This window comes from Sceloporus occidentalis, unplaced genomic scaffold (assembly GCF_023333645.1).
Source record: "Sceloporus occidentalis isolate IW3139 unplaced genomic scaffold, rSceOcc1.0.p SCAF_120, whole genome shotgun sequence".
Lineage (NCBI taxonomy): Eukaryota > Metazoa > Chordata > Lepidosauria > Squamata > Phrynosomatidae > Sceloporus > Sceloporus occidentalis.
Window position 1 is genome coordinate 672,599 of NW_028317100.1, and position 18,618 is coordinate 691,216.

Below are 18,618 nucleotides of genomic sequence, written 5' to 3' on the forward strand. Positions count from 1 at the left end.
CGATCCGTTAGGGATCTGGCTGTGTCTGCCGGACGTTTGCACAAGAGGGGAGTAATGTGAAGAACCTATGTCTGATCTTCACTGTTATTATTATTATTATATTTATTTGTACCGTTTGAATGTGGCTGCAGCTCCAGCCTTCAAAGAGATGATCCTATAATCTGGCTGGGGCTCTTAATCAGCCAACACAGCCCTGTCTGCCCAGACGGCACCCGCACTACAGGGGGGATAACACAGGTGGGGGAACCCATTGTATCCCTTAATCCCCTCACCTGATACATCCCCTGTATACCGATGGGATTTGTGAGGGGATGTGGCTGATGGGATTTGTGAGGGGATGTGGCTGATAGGATTGGGGGTTGGGTTCGGTGCACAGTGAATGTAGATTGTATATAAGTTCTGTGTGTTTGTAATAAAGAGAGTTCTGTTTTCAACCTCAAAGCATGAAGTCCTGTCTCATGATTGAGGGAAGTGCTGGTCTGTGACTGCTTTCTTCGGACAGCCACAGCGTGTCCGCTTACTGGGAGAGGGAAGGAGCTGACGGGCGGATGTGTCCAGTCTGGGGCACAGGACGATCCGTCACACAGCCGCTCTGACTTTTACCATCAGCAGAGTGGAACCACCAACCCCGGCACCTGAAGGGGCAGATGAAACTGGAAACCAGACCAGCGTACGCCCAACGGAGCAAGAGGCCATCCATTTCAATCGCATCTCTAAAGTATTTTCCCATTGACTTGCCTGATGTTCTCCCATAGACTCAGAAGGAAAAGAAATGTTGTTCTGGAGTAAAAAAAAAAACTTTGATGCAATAAAGTAACTTCAATGTAAATAAAGAAATGATACATTCTATATAAAGTGAACAAACACACGAGCTGCAGAACATTCCACGGGATCCTAGGGTTTCTGAGGCCAGGTCCAACCACACAATGCTTTACTGCACAAAAAATATATATATAGAAAAATATAAAATAAAATATATGCTATATATATATATATATATATATATATATATATATATATATATATATATATATATATGAATAATACACTTTTCTCTGTCCGTCTGCATACACTTTTATATTTACCCGTGAAACGTGTCTTCAAAAATTGACCTTCAGGCAAAAACTGTTTAAAAAAAACCCAATTTACAGATTTACTGCTTCGTCTTGCGCAATTTCTCATTGGTAGAAAAAAAATATTTTTGGAATAAGAGGGAACATTAGAAATCAGTGGCCCCTAGCCTGGGGGCCAATCGGTACAGAACTGTAGACACCTCGCCTGTGCCACCTCTAAACAAGGAGAGATACTCATTGTACAGCGCTACGGAATACGATGGCCCTATATAACACAATAATTAATAATAATAATTTGTAGTAAGAGACATTGAAGTAAATAATGTATAATTTCCTTAACCAAAAACATCCAGAAAGTCATTACAGGATCCATACCGCATCCCCATTCACCATCACTGTCCATATATCTGCTGGGCTACCAAGAGGAGGACTCGTATCTCCATCGGGTCGACTCAAGACGTTCTCTCAGGTTCTTCAACAGCCAGAAGATTTAAAGCCCATCAATGGAAATTAATTTTCTAATCATTAAGGGGCATCAATAGAACATTATATAGAAGAGCAAAAAGACCCCAAAAGACCCTTGAAAATGCTGAATACCATACAACCTGTTTATTAAAATGGAGCAAATGGCCCCATATTCCACACAACCTCCCCCTCCAGAATATCCAGCACAGATATGCAGACAGAAAATGCTTTTTAAACCCCTAAATTCTGCAATTCAGTCTTTAAGAATTAATGTCATTTTAGATTTGTTCTCACAAGTTCAGAAATTGGTTCTGTTGGTTGCTATGGAGATTGCACCAATTGGTTATTTTGCAAAACACATTATATATATAACCACATATGGAAACTCTCAGGGTGTCGGGGTTAAGGGGCAGTTTCTCTGGGTAACACAGTCTGTAGCCGATCACTTCATTTGCTCCTCTGATTGAATTATATTTAAACATCACAATTGCTGCATTTTCTCACTGCGATATCACAGCTGGAAACCCTGCTTGAATACAGGTCATTTCATCTCATATATTTGGGAAAATTAAGATGGTACTTATTTGGTATCTTTCTACATGGTAACATTCTAGAAAGCTTTGGATTCCTTATGACATCATCGATGGTGATATTGTACAGAGATGTGTATTATTCATGATATGATAGATGGTAACATTGAAGAGTGGCATGTATTGTTTATGACATCATCGAGGGTAACATTCTAGAATGTTTGTGTTGTTTATGACATCATAGGTACAAGTCTATAAATCCCCCGGTAATTGAGAAACCGGCTAACAGACAAGCGAGAGGAGTCTAGGAGTTGGTCTGATTTTTTTCTGCGGTTCTTCTTTCGAGAAAGAAACAAGAAAACTAACTATCGGGTGACGCCATGATTCGGGTGTCACACATCACGTTTGTGATGGGCTTGGTGCTTCTAGCACAAGCCACTATCTCACTTGGTGAGGAAGGGATCACTGTGGCCTGTTCTGCCCAAATTCCCTGTAAAATAGCCGTTGCCTCCCATAATCCCATCATCCTAACCTGTGTGAACAGGCCCACGGACGCTTCCATTTATTGGCAATATGTAGATATTTCCAATTCCAGCGCAAAACCCGTTACCCTCGTCCAAAGTCAAGGTTCGATCTCCACCATCCCGACAAAGCTTCTGGAACTGATGAAACGCCCGGCGCTGATATCCGGCGATCTGAAGATTCTCTCCCCGGAAGTGAAAAACACCGGAATCTATACCTGCAGATATGGAGAGGCGGTTCTAGCTCATTACGCGCTAGATGTCCAGAATGTAGAAGACATTTACATTTCTCATGCAAGTCTGGGGCAGATGGTGCAACCTAATACCACTTTGGACTTTGGAGATAAGGGTTCGGTTGAAATGTTCACGGTTTGGGAGGAATGGCAGCCCTGTGACAGGTGCGGGGTTCAAGGAGAGAGGAAGAAGCTTGGCTTTTGCTACGCCAGGATGAACATCAGCTTGGATCTGGAAGAGAAGGTTTGGCCGTGCGGCCTCCTGAGAGCCATCTTCAAAGAACTTCAACCTACTCATAAACCTGAACTCAGGATAGAGATGTGTGAAGACAGCTGCAAGGAACCAACATCTTCCGAAAATGAGGTTCAGCTTCTTCTGACTGACAACTTTTATACAAACCTCCACGCCGACGCATTACTCAAATGCCCCACGGCCTCCATTTACAGGTAATGATCTATATCTCATCATGTTTAAAGCGGAAGTCCCCCAACGCTGTGTAAAGTAATAACCCCCCAAGAGCTGTATAAAGTAATACCCCCCAGCTTTGTATACAGTTATAACCCCTAGGGCTGTATACAGTAATAACCCCCCCCAGCGCTGTATACAGTAATATAACCCCCCAGCGCTGTATAGCGTAGCAGATAAAATGGAATGAAGGATATTTATTTACTCTTTCTATGCATTATTTTGCAGACCTGTTTACTGGGAGCGTGAATGTGTTTCTATATCACGTCTACAACAGCTCCGTGGCAGCAGCCCGTATATTTTGGATAACGCCACCGGCGGGGGATCCTTGCTTATTCCAAATCTCAACCAATCAGATGCCGGAATTTACAAATGTTACGTGGATCACCGCCTGGCCGGGAGCTTTAATGTGATCGTCCATAAGCTGCAGTACACGTGGGAAGCGTGGCTCTATACTTCTCTGGAGTCACTGATACTTGGCATCGTCTTATTCCTAATCTTCCTGATAGTTCTAGGCATTGCCTTGGCTTTCAACAAACCTTTCAGCGATGCCATCAGCAAATTACCGGTGTAAATGTGTTCAGCCTCATGTCTAACTGCCATCACCTTTACGTTTGTTATCAACTGGAAATAAAAGACATGATTTTGGAGGCAAAATTAATGTATCATGTAATTATTTTATTGGGATTGATGAAGATGCTTTGACGTCCATCAAGAAATTTGTCTACTCTGCATAAATTGTCTACTCTCAGGGTTTTTACACCAGTCTCTGGGTCTCAGAGTAAAAGGGCAGATACTTAGGGTTTCTGGGGGGGAATGAGGAGATTCTCATGGCTTTTACCCCAATCTCAGGGTTTTACAGGGAATGCAGATTCTTAGGGTTTTTACCCAAGTCTCAAGTTCTTAGGGTTTTTACCCCAGTCTCATGGTATTAGGGAGAAAGGGCAGTGTTTCAGTGTGTCGGGGGGAATAGATGGATTATTAGGGTTTTTACACCAGTCTAAGGGTCTCCGAGTGAAAGGTCAGAGTCCTAGAGTCAAGGAGGCAATGGTAGATTTTCAGGGTTTTTACCCCAGTCTCAGAGTCTTAGGGTGAATGGACAAGTTGTTAGGCTTTTTACCCAAGTCTGAGGGCCTCGCAGTTGACGGGAAGAGTCTCAGGGTTTTTCCCCAGTTTTAGAGTCCTGGGGTGAATGGGCAGATTCTTAGGGTTTTTACCCCAATCACAGGGGAAATGGGCAGATTCATCGGGGAGCTCTGCAAAGCAAGGGTTTGGCCCATGCGTGCCTGGGCCTTCACCCTACCATGGCCAGTTTGCTCATCACTGTCTCTCCTCCACCAAACAATCTGGTTTCTCCCTTTACAGCCGCTCTGACTTTTAACATCAGCAGAGTGGAACCACCAACCCCGGCACCTGAAGGGGCAGATGAAACTGGAAACCAGACCAGCGTACGCCCAACGGAGCAAGAGGCCATCCATTTCAATCGCATCTCTAAAGTATTTTCCAATTGACTTGCCTGATGTTCTCCCATAGACTCAGAAGGAAAAGAAATGTTGTTCTGGAGTAAAAAAAAAACTTTGATGCAATAAAGTAACTTCAATGTAAATAAAGAAATGATACATTCTATATAAAGTGAACAAACACACGAGCTGCAGAACATTCCACGGGATCCTAGGGTTTCTGAGGCCAGGTCCAACCACACAATGCTTTACTGCACAAAAAATATATATAGAGAAAAATATAAAATAAAATATATGCTATATATATATATATATATATATATATATATATATATATATATGAATAATACACTTTTCTCTGTCCGTCTGCATACACTTTTATATTTACCCGTGAAACGTGTCTTCAAAAATTGACCTTCAGGCAAAAACTGTTTAAAAAAAACCCAATTTACAGATTTACTGCTTCGTCTTGCGCAATTTCTCATTGGTAGAAAAAAAATATTTTTGGAATAAGAGGGAACATTAGAAATCAGTGGCCCCTAGCCTGGGGGCCAATCAGTACAGAACTGTAGACACCTCGCCTGTGCCACCTCTAAACAAGGAGAGATACTCATTGTACAGCGCTACGGAATACGATGGCCCTATATAACACAATAATTAATAATAATAATTTGTAGTAAGAGACATTGAAGTAAATAATGTATAATTTCCTTAACCAAAAACATCCAGAAAGTCATTACAGGATCCATACCGCATCCCCATTCACCATCACTGTCCATATATCTGCTGGGCTACCAAGAGGAGGACTCGTATCTCCATCGGGTCGACTCAAGACGTTCTCTCAGGTTCTTCAACAGCCAGAAGATTTAAAGCCCATCAATGGAAATTAATTTTCTAATCATTAAGGGGCATCAATAGAACATTATATAGAAGAGCAAAAAGACCCCAAAAGACCCTTGAAAATGCTGAATACCATACAACCTGTTTATTAAAATGGAGCAAATGGCCCCATATTCCACACAACCTCCCCCTCCAGAATATCCAGCACAGATATGCAGACAGAAAATGCTTTTTAAACCCCTAAATTCTGCAATTCAGTCTTTAAGAATTAATGTCATTTTAGATTTGTTCTCACAAGTCCAGAAATTGGTTCTGTTGGTTGCTATGGAGATTGCACCAATTGGTTATTTTGCAAAACACATTATATATATAACCACATATGGAAACTCTCAGGGTGTCGGGGTTAAGGGGCAGTTTCTCTGGGTAACACAGTCTGTAGCCGATCACTTCATTTGCTCCTCTGATTGAATTATATTTAAACATCACAATTGCTGCATTTTCTCACTGCGATATCACAGCTGGAAACCCTGCTTGAATACAGGTCATTTCATCTCATATATTTGGGAAAATTAAGATGGTACTTATTTGGTATCTTTCTACATGGTAACATTCTAGAAAGCTTTGGATTCCTTATGACATCATCGATGGTGATATTGTACAGAGATGTGTATTATTCATGATATGATAGATGGTAACATTGAAGAGTGGCATGTATTGTTTATGACATCATCGAGGGTAACATTCTAGAATGTTTGTGTTGTTTATGACATCATAGGTACAAGTCTATAAATCCCCCGGTAATTGAGAAACCGGCTAACAGACAAGCGAGAGGAGTCTAGGAGTTGGTCTGATTTTTTTCTGCGGTTCTTCTTTCGAGAAAGAAACAAGAAAACTAACTATCGGGTGACGCCATGATTCGGGTGTCACACATCACGTTTGTGATGGGCTTGGTGCTTCTAGCACAAGCCACTATCTCACTTGGTGAGGAAGGGATCACTGTGGCCTGTTCTGCCCAAATTCCCTGTAAAATAGCCGTTGCCTCCCATAATCCCATCATCCTAACCTGTGTGAACAGGCCCACGGACGCTTCCATTTATTGGCAATATGTAGATATTTCCAATTCCAGCGCAAAACCCGTTACCCTCGTCCAAAGTCAAGGTTCGATCTCCACCATCCCGACAAAGCTTCTGGAACTGATGAAACGCCCGGCGCTGATATCCGGCGATCTGAAGATTCTCTCCCCGGAAGTGAAAAACACCGGAATCTATACCTGCAGATATGGAGAGGCGGTTCTAGCTCATTACGCGCTAGATGTCCAGAATGTAGAAGACATTTACATTTCTCATGCAAGTCTGGGGCAGATGGTGCAACCTAATACCACTTTGGACTTTGGAGATAAGGGTTCGGTTGAAATGTTCACGGTTTGGGAGGAATGGCAGCCCTGTGACAGGTGCGGGGTTCAAGGAGAGAGGAAGAAGCTTGGCTTTTGCTACGCCAGGATGAACATCAGCTTGGATCTGGAAGAGAAGGTTTGGCCGTGCGGCCTCCTGAGAGCCATCTTCAAAGAACTTCAACCTACTCATAAACCTGAACTCAGGATAGAGATGTGTGAAGACAGCTGCAAGGAACCAACATCTTCCGAAAATGAGGTTCAGCTTCTTCTGACTGACAACTTTTATACAAACCTCCACGCCGACGCATTACTCAAATGCCCCACGGCCTCCATTTACAGGTAATGATCTATATCTCATCATGTTTAAAGCGGAAGTCCCCCAACGCTGTGTAAAGTAATAACCCCCCAAGAGCTGTATAAAGTAATACCCCCCAGCTTTGTATACAGTTATAACCCCTAGGGCTGTATACAGTAATAACCCCCCCCAGCGCTGTATACAGTAATATAACCCCCCAGCGCTGTATAGCGTAGCAGATAAAATGGAATGAAGGATATTTATTTACTCTTTCTATGCATTATTTTGCAGACCTGTTTACTGGGAGCGTGAATGTGTTTCTATATCACGTCTACAACAGCTCCGTGGCAGCAGCCCGTATATTTTGGATAACGCCACCGGCGGGGGATCCTTGCTTATTCCAAATCTCAACCAATCAGATGCCGGAATTTACAAATGTTACGTGGATCACCGCCTGGCCGGGAGGTTTAATGTGATCGTCCATAAGCTGCAGTACACGTGGGAAGCGTGGCTCTATACTTCTCTGGAGTCACTGATACTTGGCATCGTCTTATTCCTAATCTTCCTGATAGTTCTAGGCATTGCCTTGGCTTTCAACAAACCTTTCAGCGATGCCATCAGCAAATTACCGGTGTAAATGTGTTCAGCCTCATGTCTAACTGCCATCACCTTTACGTTTGTTATCAACTGGAAATAAAAGACATGATTTTGGAGGCAAAATTAATGTATCATGTAATTATTTTATTGGGATTGATGAAGATGCTTTGACGTCCATCAAGAAATTTGTCTACTCTGCATAAATTGTCTACTCTCAGGGTTTTTACACCAGTCTCTGGGTCTCAGAGTAAAAGGGCAGATACTTAGGGTTTCTGGGGGGGAATGAGGAGATTCTCATGGCTTTTACCCCAATCTCAGGGTTTTACAGGGAATGCAGATTCTTAGGGTTTTTACCCAAGTCTCAAGTTCTTAGGGTTTTTACCCCAGTCTCATGGTATTAGGGAGAAAGGGCAGTGTTTCAGTGTGTCGGGGGGAATAGATGGATTATTAGGGTTTTTACACCAGTCTAAGGGTCTCCGAGTGAAAGGTCAGAGTCCTAGAGTCAAGGAGGCAATGGTAGATTTTCAGGGTTTTTACCCCAGTCTCAGAGTCTTAGGGTGAATGGACAAGTTGTTAGGCTTTTTACCCAAGTCTGAGGGCCTCGCAGTTGACGGGAAGAGTCTCAGGGTTTTTCCCCAGTTTTAGAGTCCTGGGGTGAATGGGCAGATTCTTAGGGTTTTTACCCCAATCACAGGGGAAATGGGCAGATTCATCGGGGAGCTCTGCAAAGCAAGGGTTTGGCCCATGCGTGCCTGGGCCTTCACCCTACCATGGCCAGTTTGCTCATCACTGTCTCTCCTCCACCAAACAATCTGGTTTCTCCCTTTACAGCCGCTCTGACTTTTACCATCAGCAGAGTGGAACCACCAACCCCGGCACCTGAAGGGGCAGATGAAACTGGAAACCAGACCAGCGTACGCCCAACGGAGCAAGAGGCCATCCATTTCAATCGCATCTCTAAAGTATTTTCCAATTGACTTGCCTGATGTTCTCCCATAGACTCAGAAGGAAAAGAAATGTTGTTCTGGAGTAAAAAAAAAACTTTGATGCAATAAAGTAACTTCAATGTAAATAAAGAAATGATACATTCTATATAAAGTGAACAAACACACGAGCTGCAGAACATTCCACGGGATCCTAGGGTTTCTGAGGCCAGGTCCAACCACACAATGCTTTACTGCACAAAAAATATATATAGAGAAAAATATAAAATAAAATATATGCTATATATATATATATATATATATATATATATATATATATATATGAATAATACACTTTTCTCTGTCCGTCTGCATACACTTTTATATTTACCCGTGAAACGTGTCTTCAAAAATTGACCTTCAGGCAAAAACTGTTTAAAAAAAACCCAATTTACAGATTTACTGCTTCGTCTTGCGCAATTTCTCATTGGTAGAAAAAAAATATTTTTGGAATAAGAGGGAACATTAGAAATCAGTGGCCCCTAGCCTGGGGGCCAATCAGTACAGAACTGTAGACACCTCGCCTGTGCCACCTCTAAACAAGGAGAGATACTCATTGTACAGCGCTACGGAATACGATGGCCCTATATAACACAATAATTAATAATAATAATTTGTAGTAAGAGACATTGAAGTAAATAATGTATAATTTCCTTAACCAAAAACATCCAGAAAGTCATTACAGGATCCATACCGCATCCCCATTCACCATCACTGTCCATATATCTGCTGGGCTACCAAGAGGAGGACTCGTATCTCCATCGGGTCGACTCAAGACGTTCTCTCAGGTTCTTCAACAGCCAGAAGATTTAAAGCCCATCAATGGAAATTAATTTTCTAATCATTAAGGGGCATCAATAGAACATTATATAGAAGAGCAAAAAGACCCCAAAAGACCCTTGAAAATGCTGAATACCATACAACCTGTTTATTAAAATGGAGCAAATGGCCCCATATTCCACACAACCTCCCCCTCCAGAATATCCAGCACAGATATGCAGACAGAAAATGCTTTTTAAACCCCTAAATTCTGCAATTCAGTCTTTAAGAATTAATGTCATTTTAGATTTGTTCTCACAAGTCCAGAAATTGGTTCTGTTGGTTGCTATGGAGATTGCACCAATTGGTTATTTTGCAAAACACATTATATATATAACCACATATGGAAACTCTCAGGGTGTCGGGGTTAAGGGGCAGTTTCTCTGGGTAACACAGTCTGTAGCCGATCACTTCATTTGCTCCTCTGATTGAATTATATTTAAACATCACAATTGCTGCATTTTCTCACTGCGATATCACAGCTGGAAACCCTGCTTGAATACAGGTCATTTCATCTCATATATTTGGGAAAATTAAGATGGTACTTATTTGGTATCTTTCTACATGGTAACATTCTAGAAAGCTTTGGATTCCTTATGACATCATCGATGGTGATATTGTACAGAGATGTGTATTATTCATGATATGATAGATGGTAACATTGAAGAGTGGCATGTATTGTTTATGACATCATCGAGGGTAACATTCTAGAATGTTTGTGTTGTTTATGACATCATAGGTACAAGTCTATAAATCCCCCGGTAATTGAGAAACCGGCTAACAGACAAGCGAGAGGAGTCTAGGAGTTGGTCTGATTTTTTTCTGCGGTTCTTCTTTCGAGAAAGAAACAAGAAAACTAACTATCGGGTGACGCCATGATTCGGGTGTCACACATCACGTTTGTGATGGGCTTGGTGCTTCTAGCACAAGCCACTATCTCACTTGGTGAGGAAGGGATCACTGTGGCCTGTTCTGCCCAAATTCCCTGTAAAATAGCCGTTGCCTCCCATAATCCCATCATCCTAACCTGTGTGAACAGGCCCACGGACGCTTCCATTTATTGGCAATATCTAGATATTTCCAATTCCAGCGCAAAACCCGTTACCCTCGTCCAAAGTCAAGGTTCGATCTCCACCATCCCGACAAAGCTTCTGGAACTGATGAAACGCCCGACGCTGATATCCGGCGATCTGAAGATTCTCTCCCCGGAAGTGAAAAACACCGGAATCTATACCTGCAGATATGGAGAGGCGGTTCTAGCTCATTACGCGCTAGATGTCCAGAATGTAGAAGACATTTACATTTCTCATGCAAGTCTGGGGCAGATGGTGCAACCTAATACCACTTTGGACTTTGGAGATAAGGGTTCGGTTGAAATGTTCACGGTTTGGGAGGAATGGCAGCCCTGTGACAGGTGCGGGGTTCAAGGAGAGAGGAAGAAGCTTGGCTTTTGCTACGCCAGGATGAACATCAGCTTGGATCTGGAAGAGAAGGTTTGGCCGTGCGGCCTCCTGAGAGCCATCTTCAAAGAACTTCAACCTACTCATAAACCTGAACTCAGGATAGAGATGTGTGAAGACAGCTGCAAGGAACCAACATCTTCCGAAAATGAGGTTCAGCTTCTTCTGACTGACAACTTTTATACAAACCTCCACGCCGACGCATTACTCAAATGCCCCACGGCCTCCATTTACAGGTAATGATCTATATCTCATCATGTTTAAAGCGGAAGTCCCCCAACGCTGTGTAAAGTAATAACCCCCCAAGAGCTGTATAAAGTAATACCCCCCAGCTTTGTATACAGTTATAACCCCTAGGGCTGTATACAGTAATAACCCCCCCCAGCGCTGTATAGAGTAGCAGATAAAATGGAATGAAGGATATTTATTTACTCTTTCTATGCATTATTTTGCAGACCTGTTTACTGGGAGCGTGAATGTGTTTCTATATCACGTCTACAACAGCTCCGTGGCAGCAGTCCGTATATTTTGGATAACGCCACCGGCGGGGGATCCTTGCTTATTCCAAATCTCAACCAATCAGATGCCGGAATTTACAAATGTTACGTGGATCACCGCCTGGCCGGGAGGTTTAATGTGATCGTCCATAAGCTGCAGTACACGTGGGAAGCGTGGCTCTATACTTCTCTGGAGTCACTGATACTTGGCATCGTCTTATTCCTAATCTTCCTGATAGTTCTAGGCATTGCCTTGGCTTTCAACAAACCTTTCAGCGATGCCATCAGCAAATTACCGGTGTAAATGTTTTCAGCCTCATGTCTAACTGCCATCACCTTTACGTTTGTTATCAACTGGAAATAAAAGACATGATTTTGGAGGCAAAATTAATGTATCATGTAATTATTTTATTGGGATTGATGAAGATGCTTTGACGTCCATCAAGAAATTTGTCTACTCTGCATAAATTGTCTACTCTCAGGGTTTTTACACCAGTCTCAGGGTCTCAGAGTAAAAGGGCAGATACTTAGGGTTTCTGGGGGGGAATGAGGAGATTCTCATGGCTTTTACCCCAATCTCAGGGTTTTACAGGGAATGCAGATTCTTAGGGTTTTTACCCAAGTCTCAAGTTCTTAGGGTTTTTACCCCAGTCTCATGGTATTAGGGAGAAAGGGCAGTGTTTCAGTGTGTCGGGGGGAATAGATGGATTATTAGGGTTTTTACACCAGTCTAAGGGTCTCCGAGTGAAAGGTCAGAGTCCTAGAGTCAAGGAGGCAATGGTAGATTTTCAGGGTTTTTACCCCAGTCTCAGAGTCTTAGGGTGAATGGACAAGTTGTTAGGCTTTTTACCCAAGTCTGAGGGCCTCGCAGTTGACGGGAAGAGTCTCAGGGTTTTTCCCCAGTTTTAGAGTCCTGGGGTGAATGGGCAGATTCTTAGGGTTTTTACCCCAATCACAGGGGAAATGGGCAGATTCATCGGGGAGCTCTGCAAAGCAAGGGTTTGGCCCATGCGTGCCTGGGCCTTCACCCTACCATGGCCAGTTTGCTCATCACTGTCTCTCCTCCACCAAACAATCTGGTTTCTCCCTTTACAGCCGCTCTGACTTTTACCATCAGCAGAGTGGAACCACCAACCCCGGCACCTGAAGGGGCAGATGAAACTGGAAACCAGACCAGCGTACGCCCAACGGAGCAAGAGGCCATCCATTTCAATCGCATCTCTAAAGTATTTTCCAATTGACTTGCCTGATGTTCTCCCATAGACTCAGAAGGAAAAGAAATGTTGTTCTGGAGTAAAAAAAAAACTTTGATGCAATAAAGTAACTTCAATGTAAATAAAGAAATGATACATTCTATATAAAGTGAACAAACACACGAGCTGCAGAACATTCCACGGGATCCTAGGGTTTCTGAGGCCAGGTCCAACCACACAATGCTTTACTGCACAAAAAATATATATAGAGAAAAATATAAAATAAAATATATGCTATATATATATATATATATATATATATATATATATATATATATGAATAATACACTTTTCTCTGTCCGTCTGCATACACTTTTATATTTACCCGTGAAACGTGTCTTCAAAAATTGACCTTCAGGCAAAAACTGTTTAAAAAAAACCCAATTTACAGATTTACTGCTTCGTCTTGCGCAATTTCTCATTGGTAGAAAAAAAATATTTTTGGAATAAGAGGGAACATTAGAAATCAGTGGCCCCTAGCCTGGGGGCCAATCAGTACAGAACTGTAGACACCTCGCCTGTGCCACCTCTAAACAAGGAGAGATACTCATTGTACAGCGCTATGGAATACGATGGCCCTATATAACACAATAATTAATAATAATAATTTGTAGTAAGAGACATTGAAGTAAATAATGTATAATTTCCTTAACCAAAAACATCCAGAAAGTCATTACAGGATCCATACCGCATCCCCATTCACCATCACTGTCCATATATCTGCTGGGCTACCAAGAGGAGGACTCGTATCTCCATCGGGTCGACTCAAGACGTTCTCTCAGGTTCTTCAACAGCCAGAAGATTTAAAGCCCATCAATGGAAATTAATTTTCTAATCATTAAGGGGCATCAATAGAACATTATATAGAAGAGCAAAAAGACCCCAAAAGACCCTTGAAAATGCTGAATACCATACAACCTGTTTATTAAAATGGAGCAAATGGCCCCATATTCCACACAACCTCCCCCTCCAGAATATCCAGCACAGATATGCAGACAGAAAATGCTTTTTAAACCCCTAAATTCTGCAATTCAGTCTTTAAGAATTAATGTCATTTTAGATTTGTTCTCACAAGTCCAGAAATTGGTTCTGTTGGTTGCTATGGAGATTGCACCAATTGGTTATTTTGCAAAACACATTATATATATAACCACATATGGAAACTCTCAGGGTGTCGGGGTTAAGGGGCAGTTTCTCTGGGTAACACAGTCTGTAGCCGATCACTTCATTTGCTCCTCTGATTGAATTATATTTAAACATCACAATTGCTGCATTTTCTCACTGCGATATCACAGCTGGAAACCCTGCTTGAATACAGGTCATTTCATCTCATATATTTGGGAAAATTAAGATGGTACTTATTTGGTATCTTTCTACATGGTAACATTCTAGAAAGCTTTGGATTCCTTATGACATCATCGATGGTGATATTGTACAGAGATGTGTATTATTCATGATATGATAGATGGTAACATTGAAGAGTGGCATGTATTGTTTATGACATCATCGAGGGTAACATTCTAGAATGTTTGTGTTGTTTATGACATCATAGGTACAAGTCTATAAATCCCCCGGTAATTGAGAAACCGGCTAACAGACAAGCGAGAGGAGTCTAGGAGTTGGTCTGATTTTTTTCTGCGGTTCTTCTTTCGAGAAAGAAACAAGAAAACTAACTATCGGGTGACGCCATGATTCGGGTGTCACACATCACGTTTGTGATGGGCTTGGTGCTTCTAGCACAAGCCACTATCTCACTTGGTGAGGAAGGGATCACTGTGGCCTGTTCTGCCCAAATTCCCTGTAAAATAGCCGTTGCCTCCCATAATCCCATCATCCTAACCTGTGTGAACAGGCCCACGGACGCTTCCATTTATTGGCAATATCTAGATATTTCCAATTCCAGCGCAAAACCCGTTACCCTCGTCCAAAGTCAAGGTTCGATCTCCACCATCCCGACAAAGCTTCTGGAACTGATGAAACGCCCGACGCTGATATCCGGCGATCTGAAGATTCTCTCCCCGGAAGTGAAAAACACCGGAATCTATACCTGCAGATATGGAGAGGCGGTTCTAGCTCATTACGCGCTAGATGTCCAGAATGTAGAAGACATTTACATTTCTCATGCAAGTCTGGGGCAGATGGTGCAACCTAATACCACTTTGGACTTTGGAGATAAGGGTTCGGTTGAAATGTTCACGGTTTGGGAGGAATGGCAGCCCTGTGACAGGTGCGGGGTTCAAGGAGAGAGGAAGAAGCTTGGCTTTTGCTACGCCAGGATGAACATCAGCTTGGATCTGGAAGAGAAGGTTTGGCCGTGCGGCCTCCTGAGAGCCATCTTCAAAGAACTTCAACCTACTCATAAACCTGAACTCAGGATAGAGATGTGTGAAGACAGCTGCAAGGAACCAACATCTTCCGAAAATGAGGTTCAGCTTCTTCTGACTGACAACTTTTATACAAACCTCCACGCCGACGCATTACTCAAATGCCCCACGGCCTCCATTTACAGGTAATGATCTATATCTCATCATGTTTAAAGCGGAAGTCCCCCAACGCTGTGTAAAGTAATAACCCCCCAAGAGCTGTATAAAGTAATACCCCCCAGCTTTGTATACAGTTATAACCCCTAGGGCTGTATACAGTAATAACCCCCCCCAGCGCTGTATACAGTAATATAACCCCCCAGCGCTGTATAGAGTAGCAGATAAAATGGAATGAAGGATATTTATTTACTCTTTCTATGCATTATTTTGCAGACCTGTTTACTGGGAGCGTGAATGTGTTTCTATATCACGTCTACAACAGCTCCGTGGCAGCAGCCCGTATATTTTGGATAACGCCACCGGCGGGGGATCCTTGCTTATTCCAAATCTCAACCAATCAGATGCCGGAATTTACAAATGTTACGTGGATCACCGCCTGGCCGGGAGGTTTAATGTGATCGTCCATAAGCTGCAGTACACGTGGGAAGCGTGGCTCTATACTTCTCTGGAGTCACTGATACTTGGCATCGTCTTATTCCTAATCTTCCTGATAGTTCTAGGCATTGCCTTGGCTTTCAACAAACCTTTCAGCGATGCCATCAGCAAATTACCGGTGTAAATGTGTTCAGCCTCATGTCTAACTGCCATCGCCTTTACGTTTGTTATCAACTGGAAATAAAAGACATGATTTTGGAGGCAAAATTAATGTATCATGTAATTATTTTATTGGGATTGATGAAGATGCTTTGACGTCCATCAAGAAATTTGTCTACTCTGCATAAATTGTCTACTCTCAGGGTTTTTACACCAGTCTCTGGGTCTCAGAGTAAAAGGGCAGATACTTAGGGTTTCTGGGGGGGAATGAGGAGATTCTCATGGCTTTTACCCCAATCTCAGGGTTTTACAGGGAATGCAGATTCTTAGGGTTTTTACCCAAGTCTCAAGTTCTTAGGGTTTTTACCCCAGTCTCATGGTATTAGGGAGAAAGGGCAGTGTTTCAGTGTGTCGGGGGGAATAGATGGATTATTAGGGTTTTTACACCAGTCTAAGGGTCTCCGAGTGAAAGGTCAGAGTCCTAGAGTCAAGGAGGCAATGGTAGATTTTCAGGGTTTTTACCCCAGTCTCAGAGTCTTAGGGTGAATGGACAAGTTGTTAGGCTTTTTACCCAAGTCTGAGGGCCTCGCAGTTGACGGGAAGAGTCTCAGGGTTTTTCCCCAGTTTTAGAGTCCTGGGGTGAATGGGCAGATTCTTAGGGTTTTTACCCCAATCACAGGGGAAATGGGCAGATTCATCGGGGAGCTCTGCAAAGCAAGGGTTTGGCCCATGCGTGCCTGGGCCTTCACCCTACCATGGCCAGTTTGCTCATCACTGTCTCTCCTCCACCAAACAATCTGGTTTCTCCCTTTACAGCCGCTCTGACTTTTACCATCAGCAGAGTGGAACCACCAACCCCGGCACCTGAAGGGGCAGATGAAACTGGAAACCAGACCAGCGTACGCCCAACGGAGCAAGAGGCCATCCATTTCAATCGCATCTCTAAAGTATTTTCCAATTGACTTGCCTGATGTTCTCCCATAGACTCAGAAGGAAAAGAAATGTTGTTCTGGAGTAAAAAAAAAACTTTGATGCAATAAAGTAACTTCAATGTAAATAAAGAAATGATACATTCTATATAAAGTGAACAAACACACGAGCTGCAGAACATTCCACGGGATCCTAGGGTTTCTGAGGCCAGGTCCAACCACACAATGCTTTACTGCACAAAAAATATATATAGAGAAAAATATAAAATAAAATATATGCTATATATATATATATATATATATATATATATATATATGAATAATACACTTTTCTCTGTCCGTCTGCATACACTTTTATATTTACCCGTGAAACGTGTCTTCAAAAATTGACCTTCAGGCAAAAACTGTTTAAAAAAAACCCAATTTACAGATTTACTGCTTCGTCTTGCGCAATTTCTCATTGGTAGAAAAAAAATATTTTTGGAATAAGAGGGAACATTAGAAATCAGTGGCCCCTAGCCTGGGGGCCAATCAGTACAGAACTGTAGACACCTCGCCTGTGCCACCTCTAAACAAGGAGAGATACTCATTGTACAGCGCTACGGAATACGATGGCCCTATATAACACAATAATTAATAATAATAATTTGTAGTAAGAGACATTGAAGTAAATAATGTATAATTTCCTTAACCAAAAACATCCAGAAAGTCATTACAGGATCCATACCGCATCCCCATTCACCATCACTGTCCATATATCTGCTGGGCTACCAAGAGGAGGACTCGTATCTCCATTGGGTCGACTCAAGACGTTCTCTCAGGTTCTTCAACAGCCAGAAGATTTAAAGCCCATCAATGGAAATTAATTTTCTAATCATTAAGGGGCATCAATAGAACATTATATAGAAGAGCAAAAAGACCCCAAAAGACCCTTGAAAATGCTGAATACCATACAACCTGTTTATTAAAATGGAGCAAATGGCCCCATATTCCACACAACCTCCCCCTCCAGAATATCCAGCACAGATATGCAGACAGAAAATGCTTTTTAAACCCCTAAATTCTGCAATTCAGTCTTTAAGAATTAATGTCATTTTAGATTTGTTCTCACAAGTTCAGAAATTGGTTCTGTTGGTTGCTATGGAGATTGCACCAATTGGTTATTTTGCAAAACACATTATATATATAACCACATATGGAAACTCTCAGGGTGTCGGGGTTAAGGGGCAGTTTATCTGGGTAACACAGTCTGTAGCCGATCACTTCATTTGCTCCTCTGATTGAATTATATTTAAACATCACATTTGCTGCATTTTCTCACTGCGATATCACAGCTGGAAACCCTGCTTGAATACAGGTCATTTCATCTCATATATTTGGGAAAATTAAGATGGTACTTATTTGGTATCTTTCTACATGGTAACATTCTAGAAAGCTTTGGATTCCTTATGACATCATCGATGGTGATATTGTACAGAGATGTGTATTATTCATGATATGATAGATGGTAACATTGAAGAGTGGCATGTATTGTTTATGACATCATCGAGGGTAACATTCTAGAATGTTTGTGTTGTTTATGACATCATAGGTACAAGTCTATAAATCCCCCGGTAATTGAGAAACCGGCTAACAGACAAGCGAGAGGAGTCTAGGAGTTGGTCTGATTTTTTTCTGCGGTTCTTCTTTCGAGAAAGAAACAAGAAAACTAACTATCGGGTGACGCC

General features: G+C 42.2%; 4 protein-coding genes across 4 annotated transcripts; all 4 read left to right on the forward strand.

Annotated features, from left to right (window-relative positions):
• The first annotated feature begins 2,448 nt into the window (after positions 1-2,448).
• Positions 2,449-3,862, forward strand: LOC149282241 (protein FAM187B-like). Its single transcript, XM_089498429.1, has 2 exons — positions 2,449-3,269; positions 3,517-3,862. The coding sequence occupies exons 1-2, from the start codon at positions 2,449-2,451 to the stop codon at positions 3,860-3,862; spliced, it is 1,167 nt and encodes a 388-aa protein (XP_089354555.1).
• Positions 3,863-6,499: 2,637 nt separating this feature from the next.
• On the forward strand, positions 6,500-7,913 carry LOC149282242 (protein FAM187B-like). The gene is made up of 2 exons (XM_089498430.1): positions 6,500-7,320; positions 7,568-7,913. The coding sequence occupies exons 1-2, from the start codon at positions 6,500-6,502 to the stop codon at positions 7,911-7,913; spliced, it is 1,167 nt and encodes a 388-aa protein (XP_089354556.1).
• Positions 7,914-10,550: 2,637 nt separating this feature from the next.
• Positions 10,551-11,936, forward strand: LOC149282243 (protein FAM187B-like). The gene is made up of 2 exons (XM_089498431.1): positions 10,551-11,371; positions 11,591-11,936. Exons 1-2 carry the CDS (start codon positions 10,551-10,553, stop codon positions 11,934-11,936), a joined length of 1,167 nt encoding a protein of 388 aa, XP_089354557.1.
• Positions 11,937-14,573: 2,637 nt separating this feature from the next.
• Positions 14,574-15,987, forward strand: LOC149282244 (protein FAM187B-like). The gene is made up of 2 exons (XM_089498432.1): positions 14,574-15,394; positions 15,642-15,987. Exons 1-2 carry the CDS (start codon positions 14,574-14,576, stop codon positions 15,985-15,987), a joined length of 1,167 nt encoding a protein of 388 aa, XP_089354558.1.
• Positions 15,988-18,618: the final 2,631 nt, after the last annotated feature.

Bases quoted from the DNA above. Each gene is read 5' to 3' on its own strand.
- LOC149282244 (XM_089498432.1), top strand. From the start codon at position 14,574: ATGATTCGGGTGTCACACATCACGTTTGTGATGGGCTTGGTGCTTCTA. The intron at 15,395-15,641 runs GTAATGATCTAT...ATTATTTTGCAG, and splicing joins CCCACGGCCTCCATTTACAG to ACCTGTTTACTGGGAGCGTG.
- LOC149282241 (XM_089498429.1), top strand. From the start codon at position 2,449: ATGATTCGGGTGTCACACATCACGTTTGTGATGGGCTTGGTGCTTCTA. The intron at 3,270-3,516 runs GTAATGATCTAT...ATTATTTTGCAG, and splicing joins CCCACGGCCTCCATTTACAG to ACCTGTTTACTGGGAGCGTG.
- LOC149282243 (XM_089498431.1), top strand. From the start codon at position 10,551: ATGATTCGGGTGTCACACATCACGTTTGTGATGGGCTTGGTGCTTCTA. The intron at 11,372-11,590 runs GTAATGATCTAT...ATTATTTTGCAG, and splicing joins CCCACGGCCTCCATTTACAG to ACCTGTTTACTGGGAGCGTG.
- LOC149282242 (XM_089498430.1), top strand. From the start codon at position 6,500: ATGATTCGGGTGTCACACATCACGTTTGTGATGGGCTTGGTGCTTCTA. The intron at 7,321-7,567 runs GTAATGATCTAT...ATTATTTTGCAG, and splicing joins CCCACGGCCTCCATTTACAG to ACCTGTTTACTGGGAGCGTG.